General features: G+C 33.6%; 1 protein-coding gene across 1 annotated transcript in view; it reads right to left on the bottom strand.

Moving 5' to 3' along the window:
* Positions 1 to 24,162, bottom strand: part of LOC131854337 (uncharacterized) — a 111,193-nt gene that overhangs the window by 4,284 nt on the left and 82,747 nt on the right. Inside the window, exons 3-7 of the mRNA XM_059205446.1 lie at positions 7,133 to 7,271; positions 6,687 to 6,751; positions 5,144 to 5,282; positions 2,539 to 2,651; positions 230 to 364 (exon numbers count right to left, since the gene is read on the bottom strand). Of these exons, the coding sequence (XP_059061429.1) occupies positions 230 to 364; positions 2,539 to 2,651; positions 5,144 to 5,282; positions 6,687 to 6,751; positions 7,133 to 7,271 (591 nt within the window). The remainder of the gene's footprint in view (positions 1 to 229; positions 365 to 2,538; positions 2,652 to 5,143; positions 5,283 to 6,686; positions 6,752 to 7,132; positions 7,272 to 24,162) is intronic.

Raw genomic sequence — 24,162 nt, forward strand, 5'->3', positions numbered from 1 at the left:
TACACGTCCCCTCGCAGCCGAAGTAAACCAATACTTAATATTATTTAATTTTGCCATATTTTATACATAATTCCATTTTTCGCTCTGTGCCCTGCCAGATTCAGATCAAGTTCCCGCGCCAAATTTCATATCAGCTACATATAAAACATGCAATAATTCTAGCAGCTGATGTCCAATAGTGGACTTATGATGATGATGACAATGAGAGAGCTAATGATTTAAGTCTTACCAATACCATTTGTCTTCTCGTAGACGAAGCATCTGTAGCGATCCTCGTTGCTGGTGGCGTGATTGTGGTGCAACTTGCCAACCAAGAATCGTAGGCTACCTTCCTTCCACGTTGCAAGGCACTCTAGTTCTTCCACTTAAAGTACAAATGATATAATTTTAAGTCAACCTTTGTTGTACTTAGACCGTTTAGAATTTATATAGCCAGCTAGGCTAGGGAGGCCTGAAAATAGTATATAGGCGTTGTCCTGTTTTAACTATGAATATTTAATTCGCAATTAACTTTTCTAATGTTCCGCGCAATTTCCTTTTTTATTTATTTCATAAGAATAATCTCCTTACAATAACAAATAGACCAAAAAATTAATTAGCGAAATCAGTGCAACCGTTCATGTGTGACACTTTGTGAAAAAATAGGGACTCATTTTTATATATACCTAATATATGTATTATTACTTGTCCATATATGTATTAGGATACAGAAGAATTGCTCACTTTATATATTTTTTTACAGCCGTTTAGTGTTGAAAAGTTTATGAACAAACACACGTTGACATAGGCACCTAATATTAGTATGGATATTTCGGCTCATATTTCTGATAACAAGGGCCAACTTATTAAAGTTTATTGATTATTTTCGAGCTCAAATTACGGCGGTACAAATTTTTACCGACAAATTCAACAAATTGTCCTTTGTATTTGACAACAAAAAAATTTCTACAGACGAAACGCGCAGAATAAATTGAAATAAGAATAATCATCTAAACCTACACAAGACGAATCTAAAGGACTGCTCATTTGTCATTGAAATCTTAAAGGCATTTGAATATTTGAAACGGAGCGTCGCAACGGTGCACGCAATAGTAATTTAGGAGAGTTGCTGCCAAAAATAGATAGTAGTTTGCGAGGCGTCCACCGTGGAGACAATAGCAGAACACAAATAAAAGATTTATATATACTCCGACATTTTGTAAAGGCGGAGTTTCCATTGAAGTGGAGAAAAGGAAAATAAACTTCGGAAGTGGCTGCCTGTGTGCAATATGCGCGATTGGATATTCTCAAAATCCAACAAAATTCAACGTTAGATAGCGCTACGTTGAATTTTGTTGGATTTTGAGAGGTTACCTTAGAACGTATATGAGAACATTTTTTTATGTAACCAAAATGGCAAACAAGCTGATGGTAAATGGTAATCATGGCATATACATGTACTAAGGACATTAAGTTATTATATGACAGCCGTAATGCTACTCAGGCATAGGCTGTTGACTCCATAGCTAGCAATGTACCATGTCAGGTTAACCTCCACGCGGTTATCCGTGGAGACCATCATGATAAATTCTTGATGAATTCACCACGATGCACTAACTGACCTGACCTCATGCTCATCATATCATCCTTCACTGGTGCCCCGCCAGCGTCCTGCCAGCAAATCATTAGCGCATATAGGTGAACCATTCCACTAACCTCTTTTGCAAAAAACCACTCAGGCCATTCCGGGCATGCCATTTTAGAGTACTAAGATACGCAGACGACTGTTTTACAGATTATAGATCCTCCTTACAGATTACTTATAATTACGTGTAAATGTAATTTTAAATTTAAATGATCAAAAAATTGATATTACAGTAAATGGAACGACGAGCTTCCACTTAAGTGCTATTTCGATTCTTCATCTGTTAAATCTAAACAATGGATGAGAACAGCTCTGGAAGGATGCCCAATTTATTTGTAAGCAATTTCACAACTACATGCCTTTTTACTGTGTCACCAGAGTGAGGATTGAGCAAAACATTAATAGGATTAGTAAACACATTTTTCAGATTAGAAGAATATCTAAGCAATTTAATATTTTAATTGAGAGCGGCACTACCAGACTCCGAACCTAAAGGACGTAAGATCAAATCTGGTAATATATTGCGCATATTTGTTTTTGTGACTGTCCGGTGATGGAAACACTGTGAAAATTTTGACGGCCTCGGTGTTGTAGCGATTTAGTACACCACCTTACTACCGACGGTAGCGGATTCCTCGCATAGTACAAACATTTGTATTCATGACTACGACTGTTTCTATCGGCCTGAGTGTTTTCTATGTATTATGAATGTTTAAAAAAATGTACTATGTATTTTTGTACTATATGTTATTTGTCTAGTACCCAGAACACAAGCTCTGCTTAACTTGAAGCTAGATAGCGCTGCGTGAATTATCCTAAAATATTATTATTATTATAAACTACACATAACACCTGTAACTATCCCATAGGAATAACAGTGCTGAAGGTATTATTATCTTAAATATTGCAGTTACCTGTACTCTCAGAGCCGTAGACATCAGGACAGGCTTGGTAGTTTAGAAGGAGTCTAGAATCTTCTGTACAGCTCTCAATGGATGATACTGGGCTTTTACAATCACCATGACCTCTGAAAATATGATATTTAATATTATATTTATATTACCGAAAATAAAATTAAATTCAAATAAATACAGTACCTATTAAAATTCAAATTAAAAATAATTTCTTCATGTAGGACATTTTAGCCGCTTATGAACGTCAATTTTTTTATAATATAATTTTTCCCTACTGTCCAGTTCAGTATATAGATCCAATTGAGAAGAACTAGCAAGAAACTCAATTGAATTATATAGGTGTCTATGTCTAATATTAAATGAAAATCCCGTGCATGAACAACTATTGCCATGCACGTTTGTCATCGCTATATTCGTCAGTTACTAATCTGAAAACATATTTCTAATAAAATAAACGTTTCAGGTTAATAATTGATGATAATAAGTGATACAAACTGTCTTGTTGATGATATATGAATGGTAAATAAATTCATAATTTATGTTCCTAGTGTTAAATATATTTGGGCAAACTTTGGTGTCAACTCAAGCCAACATTAACTTCCGGCAATACATTACACGGAATATTACAAGCCGTGATCTGGAATAGATTACAATAGTTATATATTCCACTAGCTTTTACCCGCGGCTTCGCTCTTGTTAATTTATCCCCTTAGGGGTGGAATTTATCAAAATCCTTTCTTAGAGGATGCCTACGTCATAGTAGCTTTAAGCATGCAAAGTCTCAGCCCGATCGGTTTAAAATTGATAAAGTTTCATACAAACTTTCATCCCCTATTTTATCCTCTTTGGGTGTAGAATTAATCGAAATCCTTTCTTAGCGGATACCTACGTCATAACATCTACCTGCATGCCAAATTTCAGCCTGATCCGTCCAGTGGTTTGGGCTGTGCGTTGATAGATCACTACGTCAGTCACCTTTGAGTTATATATATTTAGATTTGAATACTATTTAATTTTCTTATATAATAATATGAATGAATGAATGAAAAACTCTTTATTGTTCCTCTCACAGAAAGATATAATAATTACATAAATAAATATGTACATCTAATATAAAAAAAAACAACATAATTATAATATAGAAATAATAATGGGCGGCCTTATCGCTAAATAGATCCATTCTTCCAGACAAACTTAGGATTACCTTATTATTGTATATTTTGTGAGAATTTTGCTTTCTCAACAGTTTAAGTTTTATATCAAATTCTAAACTTATTATAAAGTTTAGAATTTGATATAAAACTTAAAAAAAAAGCAATATATGTGTTTTATATACTATACTCGTATCTCTCTACTTTCCGATGGTCGCAGTACAAACATTTGTATTAATAAGTATGATTGCCTGTATCGGTCTGGAAGTATTCTAGGTATATTATGTATGTATTTAGAAAAATATATCTATGTATTTACAGTCGTCTAAACAAGCTCTGCTTAGTTCGGGACTAGATGGCGTTGTGTGAATTGTCGTAAGATATTATTGTTGTGTGTTAAAAGAAATTGTATTTTATATACCTGTTCAGTAAGAATTGGTAGATTTGGTAGAATACTATCATTGTAACAATTTTCAGTTCTCAACATTATTACTAAACAAATCAATTAAAATATTAAACTTGCAATTTCATTATATGCTAATGAACACAATGCAATTTTGGAACAAAAGAGCTACGAATTGTTACGAATGACGTTAATGAAATTATCACCACGGTAGCAGCTGTTGATCAAAAATTTGATCAAAAAATTAATTAAAAAGCGACGAGAATTCGTCATGGTGTACTGCACTGGACTGAAGTCATAAGTCATTATGACGGTATAATTAAAATTTTAGTAAATTGACATAGACAAGTTATGAGGAAATCCCTATGGTTAATTTCAGTTCAATTAAAATGCACCCATTTGTATCAGGGTTGTTATAATATAATACAATTTTTTTTTAAATTTAAAGAAGAAACTTTCGATTGAGATTTTAAAGTTTATTTTATTATAATAATGGTGTAATTTGGACATTTTTATGCGATTAAAGAAGACCATATGGATAATCAGAATTAATTTATTATGAGTCATTCAGTCAGTCGCTTTTTCTTATAAGAATATTTTTAAAGCTTTCTAATAACGATAATAATATAAATCTTTACTGTGCACAGAAAAAGATTTACAAAAAAAAAGAACTCAATATAAATATGCTAAACAAAAGGCGGCCTCATCGTTTAAAGCAATTTATTACAGACAACCTGGAAGTAGATGGATGGAAAAACTAATCTCGACTCTTGTTTTTATTGTTTTTAATACGTTCATTGCATGTTTATATAAGAGTGTGAAAATAATACTATTTTGCAAATATAACAAATTGTTTCTTTTTATACTCTTATGAATCCGTGAAATTATCTAGTTTGTATGTACCTAAAAAGTTATAAATAAAATTGCACAATATTTGTTGGAAAGACAGACGGGAAAGTTTCTTGTCATGTCTTCTTGATTTAATCATTGGCGGTAAAAGTGCATATGATTTGAGTAATGCTTTATTTCTATTCCTATTTGCAATATTTACCTGTTGTAGGTAAAGGAGAATGGACCTCTGAGAGGACAGTCGACGGGATCCGCATTCTCCCTGAACATTGAGTATAGAAGAGCATCGCCGGTGATCAGTGTACATAGATGTGGTAGAGCATCTCGACGGTAGCAAAACGCTGAAAGAAAATGTATGATATTTCAGTATAAGTATTTATTACATATTATTTAGAAAGGTAGACTCCCCTCCGATCGATCCCCGTCCAATTCAAACGGGGATCAAAATTTCAATAGTCTTAGTTCGAACTCCTAGCGGTGTCCTCAGACTAAAGTCGTATTCGTCAGGCGGGAGTTGGCCTGCAGCCGCTCCATAAGTCCGTCTGCGGTAGACTGTAATAAGTCGCTTGCGTGACAATGCATAGACACTTCAACTATGCATTGCATCCGTTAAATCAGTTGTAGGGTGCAGATTAGTCAGTGAAATCACACGATAAGCATGACCTTAGTCCTCTGAATGGTAACGGATCTCGATGTCCGTAGTGCTCTTTATGAATGTATGTAGGCCGTTTACCGCTTACCATCATTACCATTTTTTACCATTATAAATACATTAAACAAAATGCATTTGGTTGGTTAACTAAAGATAGCCTCTAATGGTTAGACTAGTGTGATGGGATGTAATGTCTTTAATGCTAATATTAGTAGGAAGTTCATATTTGATAGTTTGTAACCTAACTGGTATCATCAGCATTATGTCAACTTGTGGTTTTGTTATAGGTGCTGTAGCGATCATAGGTGTCATGTCACCTCACCACTACCACTGTAGCGTTTATTTATTTACTAGTGACGTGATGAAGTGTCGCTTAAGTTATCTTTCATGTAATATTTCGGTAGTAGGTATACAGATAGTAGACAGCTATTTTGTACTACTGCCAATTATTCCGTTTATTTTATTTGTTGTTACACAAGCATATCATTAACACGTACACTCAACGCGGAGTAGTAATATGGACTGACTTTACAAGTTAAATCTTACGTGGAGACGTAAACAAATGGAAGGGTGCCAAGTGTTGACGGAAATATTATAAGTACATGTAGGCACATTACAATTACTTTTTAGACATGTATTTATGTAGTGATAAATTAATAGATATTCAGTGTTTTCTCAAAAATAATTAGACAGAAATGGTATAGATTTTTTTTTCGGACTACACTAATGCTGTTGCCTGCAGCTGGCGTTTACAGCTTTACCGGACGATAGGGGGTAAACCCGCGTTAGGACTTATGGAGCGGCTGAAGGCCAACTTCCGTCGGATGTAGTCTGAGGGCACTGCTAGAGGTTTGAACTTCGGCTCAGGCCGTCGTAATTGAACGGGGAATCGATCTAGAGAAAACAGAGTGCAGTTTATTTTTAAAAACAAACTCTTCTTCGTAGATTAATATGACTGGACCAAATTATATACATTTGAGTCCAGTCATATTAATATACGAAGAAGTCAGTCCTATTCATATATACAAGCGAAGACAGCTTCTATACTCCGGTCTATGTAAGTGGATGGCTGAACGATTCTAGTAATACTCACTTTCTTTGTACTGGAGGACATTTTGATGTTTCTCATGCATCACAACACAACGGTAACATCCTTTCCTGAAACAATATTTATTTGTAAGTCTTGGAGATTAATAATTATAAACAACCTAATCTTAATACCAATAATTTTAGTTATTTTTATGAAATGTTCCCAATAATTCTAGTCAATTTGATTACTTGATCATGCAATTGTGGTTCATTTATTTTGTAGGATACTTTGAGATGGCCATGCTAGGTGAAAGAGTATGAGATAAATTACGTTTAGAATTACACATATTTACACGAAACTTTACAGGTTCGGGTAAAAATATAGTTTATTTATATATTTGCTGTAAATACATACATTACAAAGGATCAAGAACTGTACGTAAATTTAGATAGAGCAATGACCTATAACAATTCTGGTTAAGACCATTAAATAATACAAACAATACTTACTCATCAGCAATAACAAATTTGTCGCCTTCAGAAGAGACACATTTGCCCTTGTTGGAGAGACGATCACCCTCAATGATGATGGGCTGGATCACCCCGGACTGAAACCAGCGCCCGTGCCACCTTGCCGGGAACGTGCAACCTGAGAACAATAATAAGTAATGTTATTTTTTTTATACCAAAGAGTTAAAAAAGGAATCTTTACATTTATATGGGAAGGACATTAAGAATAGATAGAATAAATTCAGGTTCACGTACACATCAGGAACACGTATGAGAGACCCCTGATGTTTCGAGGGTCCATAAGCTACGGTGACTGTCTAACACCAAAGGGCTGATATGCTTAACTTTATCTTATGCTTGTTAAGATCTAAAAGTCAAACGTTAACGTTTTAATTAAATATAACTGTAAATGTCAAGCAAGTGTGATGCAGATGAAGTGTCACGGCACGGGTCAGAAATATTTAATATACATTAGATACAAATCATTCTGTATGAAACATTGTTTTGAAAAGTGTCTTCGCAGTAACGGGTTATATGATATGTATCGTTTTTGGATATAGGGCGGTCCTACAAAGTCAGCATTCGCGGCGCGCAGCCGACCGTGCCGAACAACTGTCACGTCTCTCAATCATGAAGGTACGAACAAAGAAAACGAATCAACCATTTAAATTCCGTTTTGTAATGAAATTGAAATGTTTCAGAGACGGTTGGAATCTTGTCAAACAGTTCGCAATACTCTAACAAACTTTTCAATTAACTAGAACACGTCATGTCTACTAAATTTTGTGTAAGAATGTTTTTGTAGGTGGTGTTTTTTTTAAAGGATTATAATGGAATGGATTATCCTCTTGCGCTAACGATTTACGCTGGCGGTGCACCAATGTAGGATGATGGGATGAACATGAAGTCAAGATCATCAGCCCATCATGACAAATTCACTAGGAATTTATCATGATGGTTTCCTGACAATTACCACATTGCGAACAATCCCCTTTCCCACTTAAGGGTAGTGATGGCACCTAGATGTTTACTACCCCGACTTCTGTATATGAAAGATAGTGAATTCTAATCTGATAAATACAAAATCTGTGTTCATTTTAGGTTTTTTCATTTCGCGGGCTACTCGTATAATGACTTTTTTTGTCCGAGTTACTGTTCATTGGCCGCCATCGTGTGCCCTCTGTCTCTCTTGAAAAATCTCGGTATCCGGATACCGTGATAACACACGATTTTGCAACTCTTGTTTTATTTGTCAATTCTGAATTATTATGTAAAAATTGGTATATTCAGTACTAAAATTTAAATCAAGCAATGACAATGTAATAAAAATAATTATTACAACATTTTGATATGATTGAAAAATATTTGAAGAATTCATAATCAAAATAGGTTTGTACGCAAAGTTTTAATTGATACAATATTATATGCAATTTATTCTACAATCAGTGTCCGAAATACATAATAATTTTCAATATTCAAAGCTAAATATTTTACGCAAGTTTCTTGATCACTTTTCTTGTGATGACTCTGCATTCCGAATGAATGGTGGAATAAAAAAATATGACTATTCAAAGAGTTTAATATTAAGTTCATTTGAATAAAGATTATTTATATTTCTATTTCCGTTCAATTTATTTTTGTAAACTGAGAGTTAAATTAGATGTTGTGAGATTTTAGTAAGAGCGCTTTCAGATCGGAAATCCGGAGAAAGCTGAGCATGTTTCGGATTCTTCCGGGTAAAAATCGTTACAGGAGAACCTGCTATCCAATGTAGTCGTTATAGGAAATATTCAAATATTTGATTAAGTCACGGATTGAACCTGGGAAAATCTTATTAGTATTATAATCGTTATATTAATACTTAAAGCAAAAACTTTATACCTACCTCTTTTTACGAAATTTGCGTGGACGGGGGAGTACAAAATTTAGCATAGTTATAGTACATTTAGAGTGTGTTTTTTTTTAATTATGCCTAAAGATACATTATGCCAATATAGAGCAGCATATTCTGTGATGAAGTCTTTCGATTTGAGGGTGAGATAGGGCAGTGAAGTTTTGGGAATAGGTATGACATCATAGTCATTCGGAATGGCAATGCATGGGTGGTATCAAGGGTATCAGATGATAACGTGATGTTTATAGTGTAAAGTCATCTCCCACGTAGATGACTTTACACTATAAACTACTGTTCTGTTCGGGTTGTACCGAAATTATAAAGATTCTGATGGGTAAGTCTGATAAATGATACTGATAGCAAATTAATTAAAACTTAAAATATAACAGATTAATTATTGAAATGTGTACGCGCGGCGTTCTTGATGATCGAGTGCGAACTGATTTTGAATTAAATCTGAAATGTAAATTAAAATGTTAGTGTTGCGAAATAATATACGGATGATAGCTTGTATAGGTACCTTAGTTACACCTGTAAGCAGAATATTTTGTGTAGTTGTGTTTCCGTTTGAGGGTGAGATAGGGCAGTGAAATTTCGGGACAAGAGGTATGACATCATAGTTATCTGGAATGGCAATGCATGGGTGGTATCCAGGGTATCACATGATAACGTGATGTCTATAGTGCTGTCTATGTTATGAAGGTGATGTCTATATTAAATAGCAACGGTTGCAGTTTACCATCAAGATGTTTATTAGCTCGTTAGCCATTCCAATGACAAAGAAAAATTAAAAAGAAACTCAACTGCTATTTTTTAAATGTCTATTTATTAATACATTATTCCAGTTGGTCTGTGGAACCAAATCTTAAATTATTACTAATTACAAGGATTACATTAAAGTTTATGACTATAATAAAGTTTACAGACAGATTCTCATCAAAGCTTTCTGTCCGTGGGTCATCGTAACTCCGTAACTATTATTACAGCATGAAATACCGTTTCAGGTGCTAAGTATGCTTTGATCGTAATGAAAAACTGAAAAATTCATCGGCGTGGAATATATAATGGTTCTATAGAATTGACCATTGTACGTAATGAGTTTTCCCTTATTAATGTCACGCTATACGATTGATTGCTTGTAGAATCAATAATCAAACACTAAAAGTATTAGGCCATTATTGTACTCAGTGAGTCTGATAATAATCTATGTATCGAACAATTTTACAATTCTGGATGACAATTCACTTGAATATATTAAAATAGAATGTTTTTTTATTTTAGCGCCATCTAAGTTAGTTAAACCAACATAGAAGATGGCTAAATCAATAAAGGGTTTAGCCATCTTCTATGTTGGTTTTTTTTGTTGGTTTATCTCGGTTTCTATGTTGATTGTCGCATTCCTAATCCTTGTTAATGTGTATTTATTTAGAACAACATTTATTTAAAAGAGCAACACGCAAGTCTATTTTTCATTCATCTTGGAATGAGTCTGCATTGCTTAAAAGAATATGACAATTCAGCATTCATTAAGAGAATTAAGTTAAATTAAATTAAGAGACTGATATATAAGTGTATAGTTGTAGTAATATATACGTGTGTAGTTAAATATGCAAATGAAGAGTTGCATAATTAAGATAAACAAGCAACTACCAAAAGGTTTAATTCTTCGACATATCTTACATTCTAATACATTAAGATTACGTGGCTGATGCACGTTTAGACATACCTATTTTATATGTATAGAATCTGGTTGACAAAGGTGTTTCACACGTGCCTACTTGTCAAATTGGGTATTGAAAGGACATAAAAGCGTGAACGCCGTAGCTCTGATAAATGAGATGATTTACAAAAGGCAAACAGTGTCCTGATTCAATATTTTTACATATTATTATTGTAAGACACATTGACTTCCATTTTAGCATAATTTCAACACATACAATATCATTGCTCTGGTAGGGGATCTGTAGGGGATGGTTTTTTTTTTTTTATATTTAAATACATTTTTCCACAGACATATTCGTCCGTGCCTTTTTTAATTTACTTTAATATTATAATATTTATTTAATTTCCATTTTTATACAACTCCAGCCGAGATGTTACAATTTGCCTAACAGTGACACCGAGGCAGACCTTATCCGTCTGGCCCAGAACCACCGCTGGCCGGCCGGGTGAGTTGACAACATGCAGTGTCACCCATCTTTATTTGGAAGATTAGATTTATCAATATGCATATACAATTATATAAATCTTACACTACTACTAATTTCACAGTTTTCATTACATTGTGCAATGTAAGAATTCATAATGTAATACACTATACACAATACACATTATGAATTCTTACACTGCTTATACAATTATATGAATTCTTATTTTAACACTATTTTCAAAGTTCACTATTTGTTATAGTCCAGTACTGTATGTAGGGGATGGTTAGAAATGAGAAAACGAGCCCTGGAGCGGGAACACAACGACTATTTTATTAAAAATCATATAATAAATGTAAAGAATGTATATATTTCCCAAAAGGGCTCACAGTGAAGAAGTAACAAGTCAAAAGTGTCATATAAAAAACAGATATCAAAAACACAAAGTTTATAAAAAGAATGGTAGACAAGCTTCCAGCAACAAGCCCCATTGCTAGTCATATACCATATCGGGTCGACCACCATGTGGTGTTCCCTGGAAGCCATCGTGGTCAATTTCTGATAAATTCGTCCTGATGGGCAAACTGACCTGACTGTCATCCGTTACAGGTACCTCGTGTACCGTTAGCGTAGGCGGGTGCATCATTCCATTATTATGCCAGGAAAATATATATCATTGCTCATAGACTAAATAAAAACATAAATAATTTATTGTAATTGTTTAGTGAATAGAATAAAGAATAGAAAATCCTTTATTCAAATAAACCTAATTTAAGCTCTTTTGAATAATTATCACATTTTTTAATCTACTGCTCATTCGGAAAGCTGTCTCATCGCAAGAAGAATTAGCAGAAAACATTTTTAAGTCGAAACGTGTGAATATAAATTACCAATTAGCACTAATTTATTAGGGTCAAATATTAAATATACGATAAGTGATTATATTAAATCAATAAACGTACAGAAAAACAGCAAAAAATAATACCTATTAAAAGTTCTTTATCAATATCGGTTAAAATGGATGCAATCAATGAACAAAAGGCTAGGTGAACATAGCACGGTGAATGAATACAAAAAACTCTTTGAAAGAGCTCTAATTGCGAGACAGAGGCGCGTCATGCCGGACAACTTTGTTCTACAATGGGCTAGTTTTATCTTTTAGCTATCCAATTGATTCGAGCTTTATCGAAAAATAGATTCGTGTAATAGGTCCAGGTGCGGACTAAGGTCTAGACCCGTAATTTTAAAACTAACAAACGCAAAATACGAGTTGTGACTGAAAAATAAGTCCGGACTTACAATGTCTAGGACCCAAAGATCAAATTAAAAAGAATAAATTGTGAAATTAAAAAGAAATGTATAAAGTATTTTGACATCGTCTTAATAACACAGAATTTCGTTATACCCTTGCAAAATAAGTAAGTCCCTAATAACCTATACCTAACGATGTATATATATATGTATGAAATATAAATATAAAATCTGCTCAATTAAGCGATATTAACTAAAAAATATCAACCCGAGCGAAGCCGGAACGTGCCCCTAGCACGTCCCGGCTTCACTTGGGTGTCGTCCGATTTATTCAACAAACACGAACATAACTTTTATGAGTTTTAAATAATGGGCTCTGGAAGAATGTATCTTCTGAAATAAAACAGTGGAAGAATTTCTGAAATCGGTTAAATGGACCGATTTCAGAAATTCTTCCACTGTTTTATTTCCAGATCTACTTACTTTCTTCCATATTTTTATTCAAATTCAAAATAAATTTTATATAGGTAGCACATTTTTTGTCAATTATGTATTTCAATATTTTATTTATTACTACTAATTCTGTTTCAGTTAACGTAACATAGATTTAGTACATTATTTTCTAATCTTTTTTTATAATATCAAATATATAAAAATAGACGAGAGTGTTTGTATGAATATAGAACATTAAAAATTCATTACAAACAGATCGCTGTAACTGTGATAGCCATTTTGAATTCAATCACTACCGATTATGCTAAAATATGAACGAATATCTGAGAGCCAGTTTCCAATAACCTAAAGCGTCGACTTGTTAAGTATCATTGTTGATCTATTATCAACAAATGAAAGCAATAATCCCTCAATTACAATACAATAGCTGGGTCGAAGCACTTGACAATTGATCGCCCCTTGCAGGCGAATGAATAAAAATGGGCATGATGATCTGACAGACTGTGAGACGACAAAACAGAGGGTATTTACAAGGTCATGTATCAACAATTTAAGTGGTTTCAGTATAATATATACAACTAGTAGTTTTATTGTATGTTCAATTACCGCTACTTTTGGTGCAAAATTATCGGATGGTATCGGTTTCGGCATTAAATTAAACCGAAATTATTAATGATGATTTTGAAATTTCACACCATACTAGTAGTTTTACGCAGTTTTCTATAAGTTTACTTTCGGTTACTTTCCGTTAATTAGCGGAAGAGTATCGGTTTCGGCGTTAAATTGAGCAAAATTACGAATTTCTTCTTTAATTGTAAGATTGTGCATCGATTTATCAGATTTGTTCTAATCAAAAAAACATATCTTGTCTTTGCTCCACTGTTAGACTTAAATATATATATAGGTATATGTAGAGTATATGCGTCTGTCAGTCTGTTGGTTTGTTTGTCCTTTACACCACTAAATGGCTAAACAGATAGTGAGAACTGAAGGGATATGAATTTGAAGTATTTAGTATTATTTTTATACATTTATTGTTTTTGTAGAAAAAGCTTAAAACTCATAGCGCTGACAATATTATCTGATTGCACTAAGAATGGGTGCGTAGGTAGTAACAAATTTCTTGCTCATTCTTCTTGTGATGAGACTACGTTCCGAATGAGTGCGTAGATTAAAAAAATATGACTATTAAAAAATGCTGGTATTGAGTTTATTTGAATAAAGATATTTCTGTTCCTATTTATTTCTATTTCTTTGAAAAACAGTTGGACGTCATTGGTACGCCTAGATTCTATATAACCCATATAATCCCAGGAACCCATATAATGCTCATTGCCTTCATGTACTTGAGAATTCTTTTGTTGAGATGTGACTCTTTAATTGAGCTTGTATGCGGGATCCTTTGTTCCCGTATCGTAAGGTCTTAATTACCTACATTAAATGTTTATTATGTAGGTGTTATAGTAATAATATCTCAGGACAATTCACACAGCGCCATGTAGTCCCAAGCTGAGCAGTGCTTCTGTTGGGGGTACTAGACAATTGATATAAATACATACATAATATACATAGGATACATGAAAAATACAAAAAATCATATTCATGAATACAAATGTTTGTACTGTGCTAGGAATCGTATCTGCTATCATCGATCATGTATTTTTTTTTTAATTGGGGGTTTTGGGCTATTGGCAGGTGCTAAGACCTGAAACACTATGAAAGTGTCTTTTTCAAAGTTCGCTACCTAGACCCGTCAGGGACAAGAATTGAAGAATGTTCTTGGGAGCGATGGTTTTTATCTCCTCAGGACAGAGTATACTTTCCAAAGGTAAATTTAATAAGTACCTTTCTAAATAAAATTAAAAAAATCTCAATGCAATAAAATCGGCTGTAATTAAACGATTATGTCCTACTAAAAATACTTATTTTATCTTTATCTAACATTACAGAGGCATTGTCACGATGCTATTATTACTAAATTATACTAATAAATCAACAGGCAACTGCGCTTTAACTGAAATTAAGTAATTAAATTTACCCGACCAAATTTAATATACCGCTCACTATTTGCTCTGGTTGTAGCCACGAAAGCACTTCCAACTTGGCCGGTTGCGCTTTAAGGAGCATACGCTCGCGTTAGTAAACACCATTAAACTGGATATTGCTATCCGGTGCAGGGATCTCTAATAAGTTTTTTGCTGCTTTATGGAAATTTTTTGAATGGCTACATTTTAGAGGTGTGGTTGATGTTGGCTTTTATTTATTAAATTTGTAATCTTGGAATGTAATTTGTCAAATGTGAGGTTAACCTGCGGGTTTGCTCGTTTGATTAAGATATGTTGATTGTTATAAATAGTAGCTATGTTCTTCTCCATATATTATATACTATTAATATGCCTAATTTTATAACGATATATTGAGTATTGAGTAGTTAAGAGGTAACAAACTAACAAACTTAAATTTCTCTTTTATAAATATAGGTATAAATTAACTACCATCAACAAGAAATTCCCCAAATTTATTTATTTAGAGAAATCCTCTGGCAACAAAAAGGAAAAATCTGGCATTATTACATCTAGTATGGCGTCGGTGGTCCAGAGGTTTAGTTCACCGCTTTGCGTCCAATGGTCGCGGTTTCGATTCCTCGCACGGAACAAACATTTGTATTCATGAATATGATTGTAGTTTGTAATGCTACTGATGTGTTTTAAGTATATGTATGTATTTATATCAGTTATCTAACACAAGATCTGCTTAGCGTGGGACTAGATGGCGCTGTGTGAATTGTCTTGAGATAATTCGAGAGAAATAATATTTTTATTATTATATGCTTCATTGTATTGTAATTTTTTTATTGTACACAATTTACATAATAAGTGTACGAAGTCTAGACACATATTGAACTTTCATATTAATATTAAACGTATATTGTAAAACCATATTTACATTGTAAGTAGAGTGTTATGAATATGATTCATACATAATACATAGCTACCATTATGTAAATTGCATTGTTTTATAATCGAACAAGACAATGCAATGTCGTAGAAGACTTTTAAAGGTCCGACCATATTGGATAGATGTCAATATTTGTATATTTTCTACATGTACGCAGTCTTATGGATAGTTCCTACATGTCGTAATAGTCTTATGGAGTCATAGATAAAATGTTACTTAAGTTTTCTGAAATGAATATTATTTTTAATCTTATTATTTTAATGATACTATTGTACATGTATAATATTAAATTTAATTTTTGTATTACACTCTGCTTATTGTAAGTCACTTTTAGCCGGTGATTAAGTATTAAATTAGTAGTATGTAAGATATTTAAGTATTCATTAGAATTTTTCTGTACGTGTTTTTGTCACCTAAATTCTCCTAAATAGGTGGATCCATTTGGATGGTTTGTGTGTATATTTTAATAGGTTCCTAAAATAGCCTCAAAAAAGCTTGGTGTGCTCAGTAGAGTGAGACGGTATTTCACGGCGGCCCATTGCTTGCAATTATACAAGGCGCAGATCCAAACGCATATGGAATACTGTTCTCATCTCTGGGCGGGAGAACCACAATACTAGCTATTTCCATTTGACCGCATTCAGAACCGAGCAGCCAGAATTGGTAATCAACGTCTATGTGACAGACTCGACCCATTGGCTATGCGGCGAGATATTGCATCTCTGTACTTTTTTTACCGCATATATCACGGGGAGTGTTCTGAGGAATTGTTCGGATTACCAGCTACTGAGTTTCTACCACTCGCCAGAAACTCAACTGGATGAATGCCGGTCCTTCACAGTGCGGTTTTCTAGAAACTTTTTGCCACGTACACCACATCGCAGAATCACCTTCCAGCAATGGTATTTCCGAACCGATACGATATTGAAACCTTCAAGAAAAGAGCTTATTCCTTTTTAAAAGGCTGACAACGTACCTACTTGCAATTCTATGAGCACCCGCAACACACCAGGTGTTGCGGGTGCTCATGGTCGGCGGTAATCACTTACCATCAGGTGAGCTGCATGCTTGTTTGTCTCCTGTGTTATAAAAAAAAGATTCTTATGGAGGATTTTTTATTAGATGATTTGAATACAATTAAGTCAAGCAGTTGTTCACCACCCATCCAATTCGAATCGAAATGGGTATCGAAATTACGATGGCCTGAGCCAAGGTTCGAACCCCTATAGGTGCCCTGAGTCTAAAGCCGTACCCGTCAGGCGGGAGTTTGTCTTTAGCCTTTTGCCTTTAGGTTTTGGAGTGCCATCTGCACTCGCCCTCTATCGTCCGATGAAGCTGTAAAGGCCAGCTGCGGCCAACAGCATTAGTGTAGTCCGAAAAAAAAAAACATCAGTATGACGTATGATGGTAATATATTTGTTACGTTATATTTTATCTTTACACAGTACAAAACAAAGTCTCCGCCAATGTCTGTTCACTTATACGTTTTAAATTACGGAACGGATTTTAATTCAGTTTTCAGTAATAGATAGAGTGATTCAAGAGGAAGATTAATATAGATACAAGCGTATTATATAGTACAGAACAAGCCGAGGAATTCAAAGATTTGTAATGCATGCGACGCCCGGATGCTAGTTGATTATATATTCACATTTTATAAATAATTACTTGAGTTTATATACTTACATATCTACATTAAAGTTAACGCATTACGGACCGCTACAAATGTGGTCTCGTTAAATTAATCGGCAGTCAAACCATTAGTACTGGATTAATTCACGTTCATTGTACAAACTATAATTTATTATAAACATTGCAATTGTTGGTATGGTTCAATTTGAACCAACTTCTAATAAGAGAAAATTAATAATTCAGGAGTAAGTTTTTTAAATGTTACCCATATTACTTCAATTTGTTTAATGCTTACGGTTATTTATTGTTAGAAAAAATATGTCTCATAATTATTGTCTTTGATTATATTGACAATAATAAAAGATAATCATTACATAGTATAAAACAAAGTCGTTGTCGCTGTCTGTCCATATGTATGCTTAAATTTTTAAAACTACGCAACGGATTTTGAAGCGGTTTTAATAGATACAGTGATTCATGAGGAAGGTTCATATATATAATACATGTACACCCGGGCGAAGCCGCAGCGAATAGCTAGTTATAAATATTTGAGTTGCAATGATCACCAGTGACATAATCCAGTCCCTGGTACTAGGATAAAATGAGCTGCCAGGAGGTAGAATCACATTCCACATTTTCGTGCTGCCATTGAGACCAAACCCAACTTCAAAATTTTGTATCTATGTACACAATCATCAAGTTTGGAATTATACACATATGAAATAGTTGAAGAATTTTGCAAACGTTGTATTTCCCGAGTTTATTTACCTCAAAACAAAACCCTCACTATATTATTGTATAGGAGTATATAGTCGTAACAACATAATAATATATAAAAAGCCTTTTTTGTTCCATTGACTACTGAACTTTCAAAGGAGGAAATATCTTTTATTTCTATTAATTTTGGTCACGCAAACGATGTCACGGGTAAAATCCAGTTTCCAAATTGAATACGATATGGCTATGAATTCAGAAATACCGTACTGATTATTGTAATAATAATTTATTAATTCAATAGCACCAATTAAATTGACGGTGGATCTGCTACCCGTCGTTTTCATTACAGCCTCTCCTTTTTGTTCAATAAAATTATTGGAATGGAATTCGAGAAATGTAAAAAATATACACCCATTTTTTATTTATTTCCGACATTTCCATTGTTTCCTCTTTGTTTCAATTTGATAAAAAATATTTGTAGATATTTGTTACCTGTTTAGAATTGACGTTATTCGAAGGTATCTATTACATATTTAATGGCAAAATTACAATTATCTCTACCCAGGTAGACTTAGTAAAAAGTTTTCTACGGTACCCACGCAGAAAACTTTTTACTTTTTTCAGTCACACCTATTTCAGTTACCAAGCTGCTTGCTTTGTATAATAAACGGCATATAAGTTTCAATAAAAATGATCATTGTTTCCTATGTTCTGTGTACAATGCTATGTAAACATACACCAAAATTTTTTTTATTGAAACTTAGATGCCGTTTTCTACCCAAAAACCCTCAGAGACCACCATTCACCCCCTTTCAATTTAGACACTATATTGTTATGTTTATTTTTAATTATTTATGACATTTTTTTACAATTTAACACATTTAAATGGGTTTTCACACACTTCCTATGCTACGTTGTATTGGGTTGACTGGAACAGATCTCTTTTAGAGATATGTCCTTTTTTGTCAACATTATTTTTAATGAACCTAAATAACATACATATTTAAGTGCAATCTTTATATATATTGTATTGTATGTTGGACTCCAGTCTCCGCAATTAGCCTCTCATTCGGGCCGTTGTGCGTGTAGAGCCAGACTACTACAATAGCCAGCCAAGCTCCTCCCAAAAGCGCAGAAGACTCCTGGTGTCTTCACAGGCTTCACGGAGCGACCTCACCGTTCCGAGGATTCTTATATATAAAAATTACGTGCCACGTTGTTCGCGCGCGATGGACTCCTAAACTACTGAATCGATTGCAAATATAATTTACACATTATATGTAATTTGATCTAACTTGAAAGACAGGATAGTTTACATCTCAATTTATAGTCGCAATATTATTTTATTGCCTTTATAGCAACGCGTGGTCAGGTCTGTTGGTAAGGAATATTATAACATTTACTGCATTTCGTTTTTAATTTAATTAATTACTTGTTCTTCGATTTTATGTATAAAACACCACCGTGTGATTTTTAATTTAATTTAGTTAATAAGTTGTACTTCAGTATTATACATCGTAAATGTCTACCTAAATCTGCTACACACATAAAAATAAGGTACCACAATAAGTTCATAACAATATAACACAACGCAACAGGCGTGTAAGTACAGATGGAATTACTCTGAATGCTCCGTAACTTGGCTAATTTCGTGTAAAGAGGTTTACAGCGGGGGTTACAGGCTGAAATCGCAATGCGTTAAGGCTGTAATAATATCTGTACATGTTTAGAAATTACGTCATTTTAAATTATTATTACAAATTCAATAGTAATACTATAATAATAATAATTTATCCAGCAAAATCTGTGAAAATGAAGCGAAATAAAAACTAAAAGAGATTTTTAGAAATGATATTATTTTAAATTATCATTACAAATTTTATAGTAATACTATAATAATAATAAAAAAGCAAAAGCTGTGAAAATTAAACGAAATAATAATAATAACAGTTAACTAGAGACATTTAGAATGACTTGGTTAGTGTGACCCGTAACTCTACATTAAAATATCGAATAATTTCGAGAATTACAAATGTAACGAATAATAATAATCGCCTTCGAAAATTCACACAGCGCCATCTAGTCACAAGATAAGGGTAATGTGATTAATAACTCCACTGTTAACAATGTACCAGGTCAGGTCGACCTTCACGTAGTTCCCCTGAAAACTATAACGTTAAATTCCTGGTGTATTTACCTTGGCTGTCTGACTTAACCCTATATTGATCGTATCCTCCAATGGTATCCTGCCAGCGTATACCGTTAGTGCAAGCGAGTGCATCATTGCATTTCTTAATATCCCAAGCTAAGCACAACTTGTTTTATAAATACATACATAATACACACAGAAAACATCCTGACCAATACAAACAATCATAGACATGAATACAAATGTTTGTATGTTTTATAAATTCGAAAGTGTATCTGTCCATCTGTTTGTTACCTCTTCGTGACTAAACGACTGAGGGGATATTAATGAAAATTGGCATGAAAAAAGACGGACTTAGATTATATTTTATTTCAAAAAGTTATCTGGAAGGTAAAAAAATAGGGAATGAAAGTAAATAGAGTCTACGTTATCTTTTAATCAAAAATAGCAGACGGAATCACGAGTAACAACTAGTAAAACATATGAGAGAAATTTTGTGAGCATGTATGGATTTTTGTTGCTTTATTATGCAAACACTACTACTAGACAGATTCTAACAAGAATGATATCTTTTCACCTGCATTAAAGTAGGCAACGCTATGTGATATAGCTAGTCTGTAATAAATCCTAATATCTGACCTATGGAGTATATATATTCTAGTTATAATAATAATTTGATCTAATAATTTGATTATTTATTTCTCCTCACAAACATGATGGCAACAATACATGAGTTATTTATATAGTTCTTTCAATATCAGTTAAGTCGTTCCGGAGAAGTATACCAACTATGTGACACGAAAACTTTAATAAATAAAAAACACTTATTCAGCATTACATCGGTATCCGTACCGTTTACCATATTTTATAAATTACATACATTATACATTATTACATATATTATTATTATTATAGTATTATACATATAAACCTTCCACTTGAATCAGTCTATCTATTAAAAATCGTTCCAAAATCCGTTGCGTAGTTTTAAGGTTTAAGTTGTACAATACTGTAGTACATTATTTTGATTTATCTCGTGGGGTTCAGCCAGCGTTTGCAATGAGCAAAAAAATGTGTTATTTACGACATCACATTAGAAACCTCTAAAGTTATCAGTGTTTCTCTATAATATTATACATATAAACTTTCCTCTTGAATCACTCTATCTATTAAAAAACCGTTTAAAAATTTATCGTGTACTTTTAAAGATAGAAGCATACATAGGGATGAACAGACAACGACAGCGACTTTGTTTTATACTATGTAATGATGATTTGTGATTATAAATTCAATATATAATTAATTCAAAAACGTTCACTATGCTGTAAAAACATAAAACCACAGTTAATAAATATTGTATAATAGAGTGTTATCATACAATGTTTATTAACTGTGGTTCATCAAATATAATGAAGTATTATTCGACGTGATACGAACTCCAGTGTTTTAGTTCGACTATATAAAATTCTCTTATCTGTAATATAATATAACTCCCGGATACCACTGCACGAGAATGTGATTTATATTAATATCCTAAGCAAATTAAACTAAATACTTTAAATACGTTTTTAATCGTCATTATTAGACTACATTGTTAGTCGGTAATGCATTTTGTGCGTGTCCACGGAGATCGCGTGAACGCGTTTGTTAGAAATTCACCTGAGTTTGTGAACAGCTGTCATCTTATATAAATGAGGTGCTAGTGGAGCTGTCTTGGCAGTAAGTTTAAATCTTGTTTTTTCTCTGGAATAGACGGTAACTTATACTTTAGGCACTTATTTTTAAACCTTAGCATTTAGTATACATATTATCTTATAAACTCGAAAGTTTGTGAGTATGGATGGATAGATACAAAAATTACTGAACAGGTTTCGATGAAACTTTACAATAATATAGCTGATACATCAGAATAACATATAGACCATAAATTTCATGCGGGTGAAACTCTGGCATAGTTATTAATATAGTTAAAATCACACAAATCATTTTATGGTAAATAAAATTATTTACTGTTGTGTAAGTTTCGACTAGGTTGCAGTAGCCGTGGTCCAAACTGACTGGAGTAACAGCGAATGTCAATGTTGATAGGTGGCGACAGCACATAAATATATAAATAAATAAATTCGTCGTACCTTGTATTTCGCTAACATATCCCTTCTTCGGGTACCTTGAACAGGAACACTCTTTATATGCAGCTTAACCCCGACTACCTGCGGCTATCAGCTATAATTATGTGAATGGTGTGTTCTGATGCCCACAATGTGCAAGGATTTTTATAAACAAAATTGACTACATAAGCCACATGCGAGCACATGTACGGCAAAACCGGAATTGAAGATAGTCGCCTTGGCCGAAATCGGCCGGGATTACATCATCATCATCATCATCTAGCGGCAGAAATAAGTGAGATATTATATACTCGACATCCTGGTCATGGGTCAATGGATATGGACGTTGATGACAATGACAAACAATTATTACGAGAAAACAAATGATTCTACCAGATTTGCTAGTTTTTCTACATACACCGTCACCACTAAATCATCTACTATAGCCATGACGGTCTCTCATGATACACACAATCATACTCATGAATACAAATGTTTGCACCATGCGAGGAAATGAACCTTCGAATGTCGGAAATAAACCGGTGCGTTAAACCGCTAGATCACCGAGACCGTCAAAATAGTCTTAAACATGTCTGTCCGGGGATCCACATAGGTGTATTATAAGTGAAGTCTGTTTGCAATGAAATAAATCTTCACTGACGCGACCTTTTGGGGGCTTAAGTTGTCTAACTTAAAGTTTCGGAATTTCTCAGTAGGTCCCACTCGCTAAGGGTCGCTGTATGCTGCTGCCGTTTCATTAATCATTTCACACGACATCCCCGTTACTACGTCATTATCTTTGTGTCCTATTTAGGGGTGCGGGAGGCTTTCGTTACTTCAGTAGCATGTAACAACAGTATTTATTAAATCTTAATATATAAAAATTACGTGTCACGTTATTCCGCGATGAACTCCTAAACTACTGAACCGATTGCAAATTTGATTTGCATATTGTGTGCAATTTGATCCAACTTGAAGGATAGGTTCTCATTATCTCAATTTATAATCGCGATATTATTTTATTCAGGAATCTTAGCCACAGCAACGGGTCTGATAGTGTTATATAAAATAACAATTCTGTAAAACTGTCATTAACTGTCCTCGAAATACAATCCAACTTTTGATGTCAAAATTTTAATATATCTGTTCAGTTTTTTAATAATGTCATGACATCCGGTTTTTCGAGAGTAGTGCGGCACAAGATGGCGGCATATGAGCAGTGACTTGGAAAAAATGGCATTATACAAGCAGACCGTAAACAGAACGGACGAGTTGAGCGTCATGTCTTAATATAATAATAATAATTACTTAGGACAACTCACGTAGCGCCATCTAGTCCCAAGATAAGCAGAACTTGTGTTACGGGTATTAGATAACTGATATATATTTTTTTTAAATATATGTACATAGAAAACACCCAGATTGATTAAATGAATCAGTTGTTTATGAGTGAAATGGTAACAAACAGTATGTATTTTAAAGAGGGAAAATTTGATTACTCTTTCATTTATTTTGGAAAAACAAACAACCAACCAACTAATATCTTAAATTAATGGAGTCATTAAACACTTGACCGGAAAAAAATACAACTTAATTGTTATGTCACTATAGAAATAAACAAATAATATAGTGTAGGTTTCACTAACACCGTGGAGGTTGTAATCTTCCCTAAAGGAAGGCCTTCCCTTCCTTTAGGGAGTATGGTTAGTATTAATAAGCCT

This window comes from Achroia grisella, unplaced genomic scaffold (assembly GCF_030625045.1).
Source record: "Achroia grisella isolate CSIRO2021 unplaced genomic scaffold, CSIRO_AGI_Agris_v1 utg976, whole genome shotgun sequence".
NCBI lineage: Eukaryota > Metazoa > Arthropoda > Insecta > Lepidoptera > Pyralidae > Achroia > Achroia grisella.